The sequence below is a fragment of the Seriola dumerili genome, unplaced genomic scaffold, assembly GCF_002260705.1.
Source record: "Seriola dumerili isolate Sdu_G_001 unplaced genomic scaffold, Sdu_1.0 BDQW01000262.1, whole genome shotgun sequence".
In the NCBI taxonomy this organism is placed as follows: domain Eukaryota; kingdom Metazoa; phylum Chordata; class Actinopteri; order Carangiformes; family Carangidae; genus Seriola; species Seriola dumerili.
In genome coordinates this window covers 646589-663536 of record NW_019174517.1, presented here as the reverse complement: position 1 = coordinate 663536, position 16948 = coordinate 646589, and the positions used below count along the sequence as shown (strand labels likewise).

At 41.5% G+C, this 16948-nt stretch overlaps 1 protein-coding gene across 1 annotated transcript; it reads right to left on the bottom strand.

The window, feature by feature from the left end:
• Positions 1 to 1050: 1050 nt before the first annotated feature.
• On the bottom strand, positions 1051 to 16105 carry top3a (DNA topoisomerase III alpha). The gene is made up of 19 exons (XM_022757060.1): positions 15611 to 16105; positions 14959 to 15018; positions 14780 to 14853; positions 14616 to 14691; positions 14243 to 14351; positions 13991 to 14134; positions 13568 to 13738; positions 13376 to 13476; positions 11249 to 11323; positions 11006 to 11088; positions 10408 to 10618; positions 9439 to 9624; positions 9180 to 9309; positions 8110 to 8223; positions 7428 to 7593; positions 7152 to 7298; positions 6405 to 6527; positions 3744 to 4513; positions 1051 to 2502 (listed from the first exon to the last, which is right to left on the bottom strand). Exons 1-19 carry the CDS (start codon positions 15842 to 15844, stop codon positions 2339 to 2341), a joined length of 3138 nt encoding a protein of 1045 aa, XP_022612781.1. The 5' UTR covers positions 15845 to 16105; the 3' UTR covers positions 1051 to 2338.
• Between the last annotated feature and the right edge of the window lie 843 nt (positions 16106 to 16948).

The window sequence follows — 16948 nt, the reverse complement described above, 5'->3', positions numbered from 1 at the left end:
GGGTAACTTACAGCCTCATACCGGGAAACCATACGTTTCTGGTTTATTTCCCCTTTGTCCCGGCCCTTTATCCCGAGGCGCCTCCACTTCACTGAGCCCGCCCGTCCTCACAGGCCAGAGGGAAACAGGGGAAAAAGAAAACTGTTGAAAAAGAAAAAAAAAAAGAAGAAAAAAACAACAAAAGAATAAATAATAAAAGAAAAATTAAATGATAAAAGTAAGTAAATAAATAGATTAAAATCCAGCTGTGAAACCACCTACTTTATCTGAGAGGAGGCGTATTAACTGATAACATTTACAATCACTAGTCAGCATCAGCCTGATTAACATTCAGCATCTGATACTGGTTCGACATTAGTGTGTATTTCTGCAGTGAACACAGTGGTGGAAAGTGCATTACTAAAGCACTGAGGTACTTGTACTACTGCACTGCATTTCTAAGGAAAGTGTAGTACTTTTCACTCCACTACATTTATGTGACTGTGGCTTCAGCAACCAAAATCCAATAATGTAATGTGTCATCATACAACATTCGCAGGGGGCATTTTACTGCACAATGAGCACTTCTACCAGAGGTGGGAGCGAGTCTCGAGTCCAAAGTTACTGTGGTGAGAATCAAGCAAGTACATTTGGTAGTTTTAATATATTTCTTTCATGATGCCTTGAAACTGTGAATGCAGGACTTTTACTTGTGTATTTTATTTTATAATACAGTGACTTTCATCGCTGGTCAGGACAGAAAATATAATATAATACTGTATAAGCACTTCTTGCTCCACTTGGCTGAACAGTTAATAACAGTAAAAAAAAGTTATTTGGAATTTGAATATTTTTAGAAAATGCAATAGGAATGAGATTTTTTATATTTGCTCATTATGCTTATTGTGCACAGCAGCAACAAAGATGTTCATAGAACTGAAAGTGGAAGATAAAAAACAAAACCAAAAGCAGTGCAACCAACACAAAAACAATAAACCAGCTCATCATACCAAAACCAAAAGTCGTAACATCACACTCTGTGAAGACTGTAGAGATATGAACCACGGAAAGTAACTTCACATTAAAGTTTATTATCATACATAAATATTCTGAAAATAATGTTGATGCTGACAGTTCCTCAGACCAACAACCAGTTTCCTTTTTCTTTACATCGTCAGTGTAAAAACGTATTTTAACGTTTCTTCCAACACATTTAGAAAGACTTAGTTAAAGATACTGATGATGAAAATTATGGAAAACTAAAGTCAACATATTAATACGTACTATTAATTATTAATAAACTGTGTGCAAATATGTTCTTTAAAATACACATGTATTCGTCAAAGACAGCACTGTCACCTTTTCTCCAGCTGATCTCAGTCAAGCAGTCAGGACTGTGAATATAGAGCAACAACAGACGGGAGAATAAATTTGATCCAAGGCCAGCAGAACAAATTTCCCATTAACCATTGAGCACTTTCACTTTACTGCAGTTATAAAGACCCACAAGTTTTAAACTTGTTCGGAGCTTTTTCCTCAGGCGGCAAAAGAGAAGAGTTTTAAACAACCAGAGTTCAAAGCGTTTACAATGCGTCTGTTTGTGAACGTTGCACTGAGATTTAAAGGAAAAGTTTGATATTTTGTCAGATTACAGATTAAAAATGAGAGCTATAACATGTCAGTGAGGTTTAGATGTATTTTGTTACCTCCGCACATAGCCAGGCTAGCTGTTTCCTGCCTTCTCCAGTCTTTATAGAAACCTAAACTAAATGACTGCTGACTGTAGCTTCATATTTACTGTATAGGCATGAGACTGATTCTCGGCAAGGAAGTTTACGAGGAGTCTTTAAAGGAAACTGGCTGCCATCTGGCAGCAAATAACAGGCACAAAATGGTCGGTTCGATCCTGGAAAATTACCCACAACTTTTCTACCAGGGGCCGGAAACGAGCCATCCATCTTGAACTAGCGCGGTGCAGATCTGAGGAGACCTGAGAAATCACAGCTGAATGACAACAGAAAGAGAAGCACTAGTTTCTACTGACCTGGGACACAAAATGTCTTTGACTCTTTAAAAGATTGACCAATGTGAGGCACAACCCAGACTGAGAAATACAATTTTTGATTTTGTCTGGAGCTGTAGTTATTACATGACTTTGTTCTTGTTCTCAAAACTTTTCTTGTCCTCCGCCTCTGTTATTAAATACAAGGTGTAGAAGATGAGGTCCTCCCCGTGTGAAGAGGCACTTACAATGTGAGTTGCAAAATATTCGAAAAATAAAATCTGACTCCACATTGTTGGGACTTCAACACGCCTTCAGAGCAGCTTCACCGTCATTGCCTTTACCCAGCGACAGCGGTCACCGCTGGGGACAGGTGACTCGCGTGTGCCCCGGCATGTGGCAGATGCCGCAGGTGCGGGGTTTCTTAGCAGCAGGAGGTTTGTTGGTGATGGCATCTCCTATTGTATTCCTCGCCCTCTTCCCTCCGTCTCCACTTCCACTGAATCCACCACCAAAACCACCTGACACGAGGGAGCAGAGGTCAAACACAGCGTGAGATGGTTAGAGGTCACTGCATGAAGAGCACAAAACATTTCTGTGTGCGGCAGGACTGACAGCAGCGAGTCTGCCTGATGAGCGGATGCCTCAAGGTCTCAGTGGGAGTGTTTGTGAGTCGTGACAGCTTTTCTTTATCATTAAATAAGTACGTAGGTGAGGAGGAACATTCTCTGTTGTCTGATCTGAGTGTACATCTTTTTTTCTGCTTGCATGCTTGTATTAAAACATTTCAAATAATTTTATAAAGCACACAGAGAGAGTTCATGGGGGAAATGATTTGACAGGCAGATTATTGTAGTAAGACACTGAACTGTGCTGCAAATGTCTGTCTATAATGTGTTGTTTATGTTAATGTATCAATGGCTGCTCTTCCCTTTAATGCATCCTTGTAATTTAAAGTGATTTTCAGAGAAAAGTTTAATTATTTGAATTAAGTAAAAGAAACCACAACCTAATCTGGTCCTAAAACACAGATTCAGAGTCAGGAATCAAACCCATCACACAGTAACAGTGTCCACGCTTTGATCTTTGAGCGGTGACTCTACTCCTTTATGCAACCAAGGTGTCTGAGTGATTTATTGTTGAGACGAAGTAGCCCGTTTTTACCCACATGCAGCTGTACCTGAACACTAACATCAGCATGCTAACATGCTCACAGTGTCGATGCTAACATGCTGATGTTTAGCACGTAATAAGGTTTAGCATGTTCCCCATCTTAGTTTCTGATTATAATCCAAAGTACTGGACACATTCCAACTGTTGTTGGGACCAAAATGGCAGAAAGACTCACTGACTTTGCCATTGATTAGTGTGTGTGTGTGTGTGTGTGTGTGTGTGTGTGTGTGTGTGTGTGTGTGTGTGTGTTTCAGCTTTGAACAGTTGCAGTGGTTGGATTAAAGGTTAAAGGTTGGGGTTAGGTAAAGACAATTGTGTGTGTTTCTGTTTGTGCGTCTACACGTCGTTCTGTGGTTGTGAGGCCGAATTTTGTTTTTAAACTCGGGCTGAACAAAATACAAAAAAAAAAAATCATACTGCGATTACTTTAACATAAGTCCCAACCCTCGCTGTCATGAGGACATGTTGTTGTCCTCACAACTTCAAAGGGCTTGGTTTTAGGGTTATAATTAGGTTTAGGTTAAGTAGAGGGTTAGGCGTATACGTGTGTGAGTGTGTGTGTGTGTGTGTGTGTGTGTGTGAGCCTTGCCTGGAGGAGGTACGTTCTCATCAGCCCATTGGAAGAAGCTGCACTGCTGCTCTCTCGGCTTCCCGCAGGTGTGAAACATCCGGCCCTTGTTTGGCCCGTCCTTCTGCACTGTGCGCGTCACTGCCGCCTCGTTACAGTTACACATTATCTCGTGTGCTCCAGCTCCTCCGTCCTGCCCCCTGCCTCCGTCGAATGTGTTCCTGAACCCCAGCGAGGGCCTCGGAGGCTGGGAGGTCCTCGGTGCAGGCAGCGGACGCGGAGGCCCCAGACTCTGTGGCGCCCCCTGTTGGTTCGGCTGGTCGGCCCACAGAAAGAAGTTGCAGCTCCCGGCGTTGCACTTGTAAAACTGACGCCCTTGGTTGGGACCGTCTTTGCGTACAGTGAGGAGAAGTGCGTCCTGACCACAGTTGCACACGATGGCGTCGCCGTTTGGGTCTGCACCGCTCCCGCCGGCGCCCAGCGGGGGTCCAGGCTGAGGGGTCCAGGAGGGGACAGGAGGAAGGGGAGGTCGAGGATTGGAGTGTGGGGCTCTGGGTGGCTCTGCTCTGGGGGGCCTTGGACCTGGTGGCCAAGGATCATCTCCTCTTCCTCCTCCCCCTCCTCCTCCGCCACCTCCTCCTCCCCCTCCTCCTCCGCCACCTCCTCCACCTGCTCTGAGGTATTTCAGGTCCAGCACCTCTCTGAGCGTCTCGTCACATCCACCAATGCAGCCAACAAATTCCAAAGGCATCATGGGAGGGACGCTGCCCCTGCGGAACTTGAACTTCAACCTGAAGGACGTAGGACAAACGGGAGGCGGCTGTTAACCCTGAAAAACTCTAATTATCATCCGGTAAAATGTAAAGTAACTTATTATTCATCCAGAAATGTAATGTGCATTAACTTACTTTGAGTTTTTATGTCCCTTAGACAAACTCATTTAACTCAGTGTGTGCAAATGGTCCTTGTTTGATGGAGCTGAACCGATATTTCATTTCACACAAATCAGAAACAAAAATAGAATACAAGTATAATAACAGTAATGAGTGAAAATGGGGCACCCCAATAAGACTCATAAACTTGTCACTGCATGTACAAAATAGAATTTCAGCCACAAAATACCTAAATCCTAAAACATCTATCTCATGTCTATATATCGATTTAATAGGCAAGATACACAATAAAAAAATAACAGCAACATATTTTAGTAACGACGGCTGCTTCAAGTTCTTTTTAAAAGCAGAAAGAGATAGTGACATTTTTAGAGGGTCATCAAGCTCGTTCACACCCGTGGACCTCTGCACACCACACTACAACTTTGTGCATTTAAGTTTACGTTTCTTTCCCTCTGTAAGATGTTTTTTTTTCTGGTCTCACAATTACACATTAAAACAGGTGTAAATGAACCGAGCTCTGTGACGTCAGGAGTAAGATCATCTACCAACACAGCTGGAGCAGTTGCTGTAACTTTGTGTGTGTGTGTGTATATACCATCATTAAAAAACACAGGAACAACATGCATGTAGGACAACATTTGGGATGATATAGCACGTTGCCATGGTGACCAGCGAGATGGATGCAGTAAGCAACAGTTTGTTACAGCACTTACTGAAATATGATTTTAAAAAGACAGTGATATTGTTTTTAGAGTAAGTGCTGTTAAGTTCAACTTTGAGCTCTGCGCCAGACTGGTTGCCACGGTAACGGATGCTGGTGTGGAGCACTTTGGCTCGCTGCGCTGCGAGCCTGCCCTATATTTGGACTGAGCTGAGGCACGTGTTCAAGGGGTTAACGCCCACTTGCGTAAACAAGGATTTTGACAAGTTTTTTCTTGTGCTGATGAAGCAGCTGAGAGCTTCATCTGTGCTCCCACATGCACTTAATCAATAATCTAACAATAATCTGTGTGTTCACTGAACTGAGCGTTGGAAAAGAATATGCTTTCAAAGTTCATTATGTGGCGTTACCGTGGGGCTGAACTGTGCAGCGAGGCAGAGATATGGAACCAAAGACTGAAGGATCTCTGATCATCAGCAACAGAAAAAGGAGCCTCTGTTGTAAATCAGTGTAATATGTAAATGTCCTGGTTGTGTTTATATAATGTAATACATCATTACTCTACTGTCTGCCTGGTTATTTGCTCAAAGTAGTATTTTTGTAATTTCATACAGCTGGGTGACTCACAAGAGACAGATCAAAGAAGACTAAGGGGGCGTTCACACACACAGATTCCAAAAGATGTGAAAGCGCTGGCTGCTATTCGTCGTCAATGAGACCTGCGCTGCACAGCTGCAGCACAGGGGGAAAAGTTGAGAAAGTCTCAACTTGAATCATCATTAATCATTAATTCCCAGGGAGGAACTTAATAACAGCTCTCACTACAACCAACAATTTATTTAATTTTTCTGAACCAACTAGTTTCGTTGACACCTCCGCCGAGGCCGAGGGAAATGTCATCAGCTTTGCAGGGATTCGGTCACAAACCGGAGTATTTGAGAAATTTAAATTTTTATCCTGATGATGGTGCTGGATGAAAAATTAAAAGATCACCAAAGTTATGAGGGCAACAGGAAATTTTCTTGACAACCCATCCAGCAGCTGTTGAGATACTTCAGTCTGGACCGACTAACAGACAACTATCGCTGGAGTGTTCAGCTGGTCTGACATAAAGTAAATACTTACATGTGAACGGGGCGCGGCTGACAGGTGGGACAAATGCTGTCATCTCTGCTGACCTCCAGCACTGTGTCAGGGAACCACACTGCTGTCTTACAGGCTGGGAAACCCACACAGGACAGGAACTTACTGCAGGGGGGGACACAGGAATATTTACAACAAATATTCCTCTCCAAAGCCGGCTGTATTTTGTTAGACCACCTTTCAGATTCCCTTTGGATTCAGATCATTTCAGTTCAATATAACAATCAGCTTAAAAAGACCATGTTCTGACAATATGTATTCAGGACCTGGTATGAAAACTACACCTTGTTGGTGTGTTTTTATCTACGAGCTGTGAAAACATGGATCTCTAAGAATAATAGGAGAGTTAAAAAATGAAAATGAGTAAAAGAGTTTGAATTTAATAGATTATAATTAAGAGCGAGCTGTTGTAGCAGCACCAAAAATAAACTGCATTACTATGCGATGACTTATCTCTCAGTTAGTCTCTGCCAAATTAGTTTTATTGCACGCTATCAAGGTAGAAATGCAAATTAATAACTAATGAGCCGCTTTGGAAAGTGTGCAGGTGAATTGTAGTTAATCGGCAAGTTGTGACATTTGAAATAAAGCATCTTGTGGGGGATGAGGAGTTTTAAAGATTAGTTTTAAAGTGCTGAACGAACAAACAGCATCTATACACTCGACACGATATCATAAATAAATCAAGCTTGTATCAGTAACACAGTTGTCCCTGTGTCTCGTCTCGACCTGTTTCCCTCCCTCTTCTTCTTCAGCACCATGTCCCGACCGCAGTTAGGGCACTTCCTGACGGGCAGCGGGATCTCCATGTCCCGCTGCTCCGCTTCAGGGATCTCCTGAGCCGCACCCAGATACGGCGACAGGGCTTCGTCTAACCTGAGGCGAGAACAGAGAGTGACGTCTTAACATTTAATAATAATAATAACGTGACAGGATTCTGTTCGTTTGTGTGCAGGCGGCGCATCAGGAATACACAGATTTACTGCGAGATAAAGAGCTACTGACTTCTTTGCCTTCCTGACAGACTCGATGAAGACGGTCTTGTATTTCTGGATGTGGTGCCGCAGCACGCTCCGTTTGTCCTTCCTGCCCTCCGACACCAGCTTGAGATCTGCCTCCAACTCAGCACGCAGGTCTGGTTTGGACATCTCATAGCCCATGGAGTTGTAACCTAAACAAACAAACACACATACACACTTATAAAGCTGATTTTTTTTTATTTTTTTAAATCTGGCTTTTAATTGAATTTCATTTTTTTATCTTTCTATTTATTTATATATTTTATATTTTAAGCTGTTTTACTGGTATTTCCTTTTATTCTATGATTATTTTCTGGACTGTTTTCCTTTAATACCCTACTTTAATCTCTGGTTATTTATTCTACTTTTATTTCTGGTTTTATTCTCTTCCAAACATCTCCTCTCTTTTAGCATTTTATTATTTTATCTTTACTATTTGGTCTATCTTACCTTTCATTTATGGTTTTACTCACTGCAACACATGTCCTCTGTTTTAATATTTTATTATTTTCTCTTTATTACTTTGTTTTTATCTTTGCTTTCCAGTCTTCAGTGTTTCCTCAGTTCCTGTTACTGTTGTCTTTTTTTTTAAGTAGTGTTTTTATCCCTTAGTGCTCTGTGTGTTCATGGGAGTTACTGTGTCTTTGTGTGTGTGTGTGTGTACATACCCTCCACCAGCCCCATGCCGAGCTCTCCAGGGAGAAACCTCTGATCAGCTGTCAGGCCCACATACATGCGACTCTTAATAGTCTCGATGTGCTCTGCATGGGTTGCATCTGTGCCTGTAAAACACACAGTTCAAACAATAGAGTTTTCACTAGACACAAAACAAATGAAGTCTACGTTCATTAAGTTGTTACTTTAAAATCAGAAGCTTTTTTCAATGTGTGCACATGAGAGAAAATCCAGGTGGACATAAACTGTCCAAACTGGCATATATCCACAGATCAGTGGGTGTGCTGTGAGATAATAGAAATTCACCAAGACAATTTTCTGTTAGTAATTCCTGTTGTATTAGGCTACTGTTGCTATCTTATTTACTTCTCTATATATATTGAAAATAAATATATTATCAACTCTGACAAAAGATCTGGTCGCTAACATCCACTAAGCTTCATGGAAATAAGACTAAATAAAATAACCTACTAGTTTAGCACTGCACTTCTACACCACTGTCAGATTCAGACTTTACTCAACGCATTCTTCTCCCTTGTCAAAACCTGGTGCCTACATTACCCACAATGCAACGTGACCACCGGCAGTTTGGTTGGAGATTGGGGTGTGTTATGACAGTTAAGCAGCTAAGCAACAAGCCTCAAGCAGAGATGAGAGGTGGGCTTCAGAGGTCTGGTAAACTCTTTTCTTTACAACTGCACACCCACAGTTTTCTGCTCCAACTGATGTTGTTTATCAGACTTTGCACAGCTCCCTCTGGAGCCACTAAAGGCTTTAACACTTTCCAAATAAGAAGTAGTTCTCCCAAACACCTGTGAACAGACTCTCGTGTATAAAACTGGTGGAATTCATGGGCGTTATATTAGAAAAGTGTAGATTTTGGGGCTTGATTTCATATTTTGCACATTCACAAATTCAGAAGTTTGTGGGATTTACCAATATTTTCTTCTCTCTGACGTGTTCATAATTAAGTGTTTGTGAGTCTGTGAGTAGCTGGGACCACACATACTGCCTCTGCTTGTCTGTGTGTGTGTGTGTGTGTGTGTGTGTGTGTGCGCTCTACCAATGCCGTGCTTCTCCATCAGCGAAATGAGGTCGGCTTCGGTGAGCAGCTGCGGAGGACTCGTCTGTCCGTCCACCATCTCAATAGCAGAGGGCTGGAACTGGGAGCCCTGCTCGTACACTGGAATCACCTACAACAGGTAAAGCGGACGTACTAAGATATATCACACACAAACACCAAGAGCCAGGAATCAGCTGGAACAACAACAACACACTACTGTAACATCCACCCCCCTTCAACAAAAACACACACACCCTACCTTGGCGCTCCACCTGTCGTACGGGTAAACATCCAGGTAGTTCCTTGCAATGATCATGAGTCCCGAGGTGGAGAACATCTCCTGGGCTATGTCTATATCCACCACTGTCTCGTGCCCTAAAGCATCCTGGGATACACAAGCCAGGAAGTGCCGGACAATGAACTCATACACACGTCCTTCGTTGCCCTGGACAGAGACGAAACAGAGAATCGTTACGTCAGAGTCAGTGTTTGTTCCCGTGTGTGTGTGTGTGTGTGTGTGTGTGTATACACTACATTGGTGACTTTATCTCTGTAACCTTTGCTGCAGACGAGTGTGAAACCTTGAGCCAATTGTTTCGATCATACTGTTGAAAAACAATACAAGGACTAGTTGGGCACAGAAACCGCCTACTAATGAACAGCAGCGGGTATAATTTATTAATTATGAATCAAGATGGAACTAGGATCATCGCCTCATGGTTGTATCCCTCCGCCACTCGGACTAGTTTCAGGTTACATCCCTGTTTATCCAGAGTCGTATAAAATATTAACCATTTTTTTTTAAATTTCCCCATAACTGCTGTGGGAAGTCTTGAGTAATGGCTAAAAAATATTTTGAGGTCACCGTGACCTCTGACCCCCAATATCTAATCAGTTCGTCCTTGAGTCCAAGAGAACATTAGTGCCATATGAAGAAGTTCCTTCAAGGCATTATGGAGATATTGCATTCACAAGACCACCGTGACCTTGACCTTTGACCTTTAGCCACCAAGTTTTAATCAGTTCATCCTTGAGTCCTAGTGAATGTTTGTGCAAAATTTGAAGAAGTTCCTTCAAGGCGTTACTGAGATATCGTGTACACCAGACTGGGACGGACAACCTGAAAACAACATGGCTGCTGCTCAGACTGTCGACGGCACAGAGACATAAAAAACAAAAAAAGTGAATGAATTATGAACAAACTGAGCTCTGCTTTCTGTGAACGTACCTGCAGCGTATTGGTGTACTTGGTGGGGTGTATGGGGGGATGGGCTTGGTCAGATTTCTTGCCCTGCCGTGGGTTGGGACCCCCGGGCTGCTCGAGCACCCGCTGGGCGAACGTCCCCCAGACCGGACTTTGAGTCTGCTGCTCCACCAGGGGGCCGAGAGGCAGGTTTGTGGGAAAAATGTTGGTTTCTGTGCGGGGGTAGCTTATAAACCTGAGAAGGGGGGGGACACGACACACAGTCACAAGTAATCTTTGCACAAAGAAACTAAGGTGGAACACTCTGGAAATATGACATCACTGGTAAACTCCTCTATTAAACGCCTGAACTGCCAGATGGCGCCTTCTCGTGTGCAAAAATAGGACCGGCTTTGAGGTGGTTTAACAACCTGCTAAACAAAAAATACATTTGACCGTTTCACTGACACCACAAAGCCTCTAAATAAAAGTGGCTTCAGGCCAGCGTTCGGACTGAAACAAGTTCAAACGAAAGACAGGACATTTAGCATATGGTCGGACCAAGACAACACGTTGCCGTTTGGACGGCAGTATGTGCGTACATTACCCAAAATGCTGCTTGCTCCAAAACTCACACACTCACCCTTGGGTGTAGAGTTTTTCTGCAATTTTCATGGTCTCTTTGGCGCTTATTCTCAGCTTCCGAGATGCCAGTTTCTCCATTTCCTGTTGGTCAGATAAAGGTAGATGATTGCTCATGAGGGGAGGGGGGGGGGGCTGTTTCCTGTCATGCTAGAAAACAGCTACATGCACTTTATACCATAAACACGTGTGTTTTAATACGCAGCATATGTATGTGTGTGGCTGTTTGACTTCATGTTCTTACCACAGTGTCCAAAGGCAGCGGTCTCCACTTGCTCTTGGGTTTGCTGGTTACTGAGGTGACTGTTGCTATGGGATCCTGGAAATGAGTAAACGTTATTCTTGTGTGTAGTTCTTTTTTCTTTTTTTTTTAACATGTGGCTTTTAGCCCATTTTATTCAGGCAGGTTGGAAACACATTTGAATTTAAATTTGCTGCTGAGTCCTCGTGAGGTAACAGCTGCAGGTGGAGGAGAGGTTACACGTGTGGATGCAACACACACACACACACACACACACACACACACACACACACACACACACACACACACACACACACACAGTTGCTATGAGTCCACACATCTTTTCTAGGTGCACAGCATCAACAATCTGTGTTTTTCCATCGATATTAAATCAGTAAATGAATTGTGCGATCAGGATAACCACATCAATATGTTGTCGAGATGAATGCCCCCCCCCCCTCTCGCCTCGCTGGTGCTGTGTTACAGTATGAAGACATTTTGTACCTGTTATGCAAGAGCAAAAGTTAGACCAAGTTTTTTTTCCTTTAAGATTTCTTTTTTTTTTTTGCCATTTTACCTTTATTTCATTGCAAATAAAGGAAACACAGGGATGTTGCAGTTAAATGGTTTTATCTTTTAACCACGAGGTCAGTGGACACCCTCGGCTTCCAGAACAAATTTTCTTTTTTTTTCTTTTTGGGTGTATGTGTGTGTGTGTGTGGGACCAATAGTTAAGAATTTTCAACTAATCTAATTAAAGCAGTGAAAGAAAGGTACAGTAGCTCCCTGCAGTCCTTTGTTTCCTGATGATGGACCTTTCACTTCCTATAGATCAACATCGGTGCGCACAGACCTTAATCCATCAAGTGCAGGATTTCAGTGGTAACAGGAAATGTTAAATTAACACATGTGGGCACGTGGATGACACAATTCACATTCCTGCTGACGGTTTCACACTGTTCCACTGATCTAGAAGAAGAATTCTGCCAGAAAAGAAACCTGAATGCAAATAATGTAGGTTTTAAAATGTTTAAGAACAAAAAAAAAAAGAAAAAAAAAGGCACGTGGAACCTTTAAAGCTCCATAAACGATATTTTGGTTTTGGGGTGACAAAGCTCAGCAGACTAAAGAGGAACTGCAGACCTGGATGATGATCTCTGTGGGTGTCTCTCTCAAAAACACCCCTTTCATATTATACATTATACTGGTAATATAAAAGAAGTTCATTACTGCAGCTTTACTGAAGAATTTAGTGACTTCTTTACTGGATCCGTCACAATCATGTCTTTTTTTAAATATTAGGAAGGACTGTAATTTTCACAAAAAAATAAATACACAGTGATGCATGTAATACAATAATATTGATGTGTCTCATCATCATTAGAGCTTTTTTCTCAGTAAGTTATTAGTGAAAAAAGGAGAGAAGTAAATAACTGAACACAAATACATAAATAACTGAGTACAGGGACAAACAGTGTCTGTGTTTGTCTGACCAGAGTTTGATCTTGAAAGTCACATCTTGCTCCGTGGGAAACATGATAATTACACGCTCGTTAGCTGTGAGCATCTTGGCAAACACTTAGTGTTAATGTTTTTCTATAACAGTCACGGGTTCAGACGACATCTCCATCCTGCCACCAGCAACTGAGACCAAACGGAACAACTAAATGTACCGACAACAAACAACCTCAAAATATAATGATCATTATAAATCATCGTATCACCATCGTAAATACAGAAGGTGATAAAGAGTTATCATCAGGCGTCATTACAGTCTGATAACAACTGTTGTACATACAATATAACAATAACTGAGTGTGTGTGTATACTCTGTATCTGACCTGATGTGTTATCCAACGTTTTTTTTAATGGTTTACTTTACTGTATATGGTTAGGATCATACATTTTATTCTAAAATATTTTTTTAATGTTTTCAGCTTTTGACTCTGGACTTGTGACAGTCAACAGTAAGGGCTTTCCTCTCGTGTGTAAACAGCTCAGCAATGTTTAAACTTTCCACTGAAGCGTTACAAGAAAGAGCCGACATCAGCTGACCTATAAAGCTCATACAGCACAGAAAAGGAAACATTTCATGAGAGCATGTGACAATGAAAACAAACAGGCACATACCTCCATGCAGATCTGGTAGAGCACCAGGCAAGCTGTGTGGTTGAAGAGACGGTTTCTTTTCCAGCCGAACTCTACAGTGTCCTCCTCGACCTCGTGGAGCACTGACGCAAAGAAACAGCAGGCTATCGTTTTAAAACCTGAATACTCGCGTCTGCATTGGATTTGTGTGTGTGTGTATGGATGAATTTACACCTTTGATCTTGTAGAAAGTCTCAGGTATGAAAGCCTGGATGGCTTTGAAGCGCTCCACAACGAAGCCCAGAGTGGGAAACTGACAGCTGCCGTATGAAATCAGCTGATTGGCCAGAGACTCTGGAAAGATCTTCTGCAGGCGAAGCGTCTGGAACCGAGTGAAGGATGCACCTGCAGAAGACGAGCACAGGAGAGAGGCCACTTACATATTAAGAACCAAAAGAAACTTTTTTTTTTTGATATACAATGTTGTATCGTGGGTAAAGTGACATTTAACCAAGGTTGTCATACAGAGTCAAAACAGTGACTGTGCCCTATGAACCATTATCTCTTGAGCCATCATATAATCCTGAAAGAATCTTTTTCACGTCCACCAGTGTGTTGCCTTGTATTATTCAGTACAGTGTTAGAGTGCTACCTCACCTATCCGCAGGTCCAGCTCCTGACGGACATCCACAGCATCACTGACGTTGGCATCCGGCTCCATTAGAGTCTCACAAGCTCTCCGGATGGAGTTGGGGGTTATCTCAGAAAACTTTGCCCGAAAGACCTGTATGTTGGGCTTAACTAAAAACACACACACACACACAATTAGCAGGAGTTATTTATGTACCTGCTAATCTCTGAGATGCAGACACAACAAAAAACAACACACACATATTATTAACATCGTACCTGCTTTGCAGACATCAATAACTTCAAAGCCAATGTTTTCTCCCTCTCTGTCACAATCAGTCCAGATGACTAAGGCCTGGCACTGCCTCACCTCTTTCTCTAGTGTCCGCTACAGAGACAGAGAGAGACGGAGAAAGGGAAGAAATGTGGAGAGTTAAGGAGTCAATAAAACCTTTCAATTCTCATTATTCTGTCTGGGAGAGAGATGAAAAGGCAATGAATAAAAATAAAGAGTGTGTCTTGGTCAATTGTTAAAAGTTATCACTACTAATAACATTCAAACATCATAATCACCCACACAAAGAGAGACAGATCCCACAGGTTTGTTTAAATAGAGAGTAAGGATTTCTGAGATGACAGTAAATGAGCATACCTTGATTTGTACCATGTTATCTGGACAATACTTCTCTACCTCAGCATCAAATAACAGCACGGGATTACAACTGTTCCTATAGAGAGAAAATATACAATCACTTGTTATAATTCTGTGTGATGCTGAAAAACACAATAACATAAAAGAAACCTAATTTAAATTACCATTTCTGGAACGGTGCTTTAAACTCCAGACCCAGTAAATGGCCTGATACTGAAGTCATTGTTACCGTCACATTCTGCAGCAGGACGGAGACAAAACCAAACAAACAGCATAAACACACAAAAGAACAGACGTACAGGTCCATGTGTGCATCTCTAATTATTTCACTGTATTTGCTTACCTGACCAAAGAGATGATATTCACACTCATAGATTTTATTAAACTTTGACATCCCTTCCCTCTGAAATGGAAAAGAAAACAATCAATACTTGAGCAACCAAATAAACCAGAGGAACAGGGGGTAATATACAATCATTGATTCAGAGTTTTTGTTATAATTATATCTATATAATCATGGGTCTGAGGATAGGTGTTGCTAGATGATATGATGAATAGATCATGTAAACACTGTGACACAATACAAATCTGTCTATTGTGAGAGATCTTGACGTAGTGTTTATACTATAGTAGCTGTTCGACTAACAACTCTGGTTGTTGAGCAGGACTGTTTTAAGGCAATATTGAATTTTATATGATTTCTGAATTAATGTGATGAAACAGATTTTTAGCCCACAACTTATAATTATTTTCATTTTTGATTAATCTGTTGGTTATGTTGATTGATTAGTGTATAAGATAATGGAGAGACATGTTCATATTCTTTTCTCATTTACAAAAACAGTAAACAGAAAAGCATTTGAGAAAGTTGAAACAGAAACTATTTGGCATTTTAGCCCATTTATTTTGTGTCCATCGACTAATCGTTTCACCATCACACTGATTAATAACTGTGTTGGAGGTGTTTGTACTGCTGGTGAAGAGATGTGACTGACCCTCCTGGCCCTGCCGCCGGACATGATCTCTGAGATCCCTTTGGCTGCATCGTTTTTCTCAGCTACGCAGAGAACCCGCTTGATCTGAGCCCGGCTCCGGATCATGTCTGCCTGCTGCGGTGGCGTGTCTGGACACCGGCCACTCTGCGCCGTACAGAGACACCTCCGCTGGACCCAGAGCCGCTGTAGTCCCGGTCGAAGCAAGGATCTCCCGAGAAGGTGCACTAGTAGCATGCCTGGCCGCTCTCACATGAAGCAGCCGGTCCTCCGGGCAGCCCCACTGTTGCTGTTAGCATGCTAGCTGAGTCAGCCGACTAAAGCCATGTCTTCCGTTCCCAGAAACGTGTAACAGGAGCTAAAAACTACCCAGCGGCAGCCTAGCTCCACTCCGGATAAAAAATAATTGGAGGAAATGTACGTTATCCCACGAAAAAACACTTATTAAAAACTTTGTAAGTAGCAGCATCGACCTCTACAATGCTACCGCTAACTATTTACAAATGCCGCGCTCGTCTGTCAAAAATTGCCGTATTCAAGGTCGTAATACTGTCGTAAAATCCTGGAACCACCAAAAGACGTTTATAAAAATTGTAAATAAGTGGGTTCAAATTTAATATTGCCTAAATGTGAAGCACATGTAGTATTATTAATCATATTTTTTTCACAATGGTAATAATAATGTAAATAATAAAATTATGTCATATCACGGTTAATGAGAAATCCACCCTAAATCAGAAAATTTTCATTTTGCCATGTCAGTATCTACAAACCACAACTGCTGCTGCCACTGAGGACATGGGGGTCATTTAAACTTTAATCTAAACTTTAAATTTGACTACTACTAAAACTACTACTATGATTCAGTATTACTCCACCAAAACTGTATTGCTGGCAGCATGTAGAGAGAACTGCATGTACCTTTATGTCAGGAAATAAAACATGTTATGTTTTATTTTATAGAGCCATAATAATTACCTAATAGTTTTGTTGGAAGTTTCCTGCAGAGAAATAAAGCATGCAACCTGCTAAGTACTAAGAAAATATAGGCGAAATAGATGCAATGTTCCTCGACAGGTCTTTTAGCTAGAGATTGTTGACTATACAAACTGTTAAAGTAAATGCAAATGCTCCATTTGAATAATAATAATATAATGATACAATTTATTCGTGGATTGCAGATATTAAAAAATTCCAACATGGTTCCTATATGTTAAAAAAAAAAAAAAACCCAAGAAATGCAACATAAAAACAAAACAATAAAACCCTGAAATCCAAAAAAAGCAATAACACAATAACAATAATTTTAATAATAGAAAGTAATGAGTGAGAATACAAATA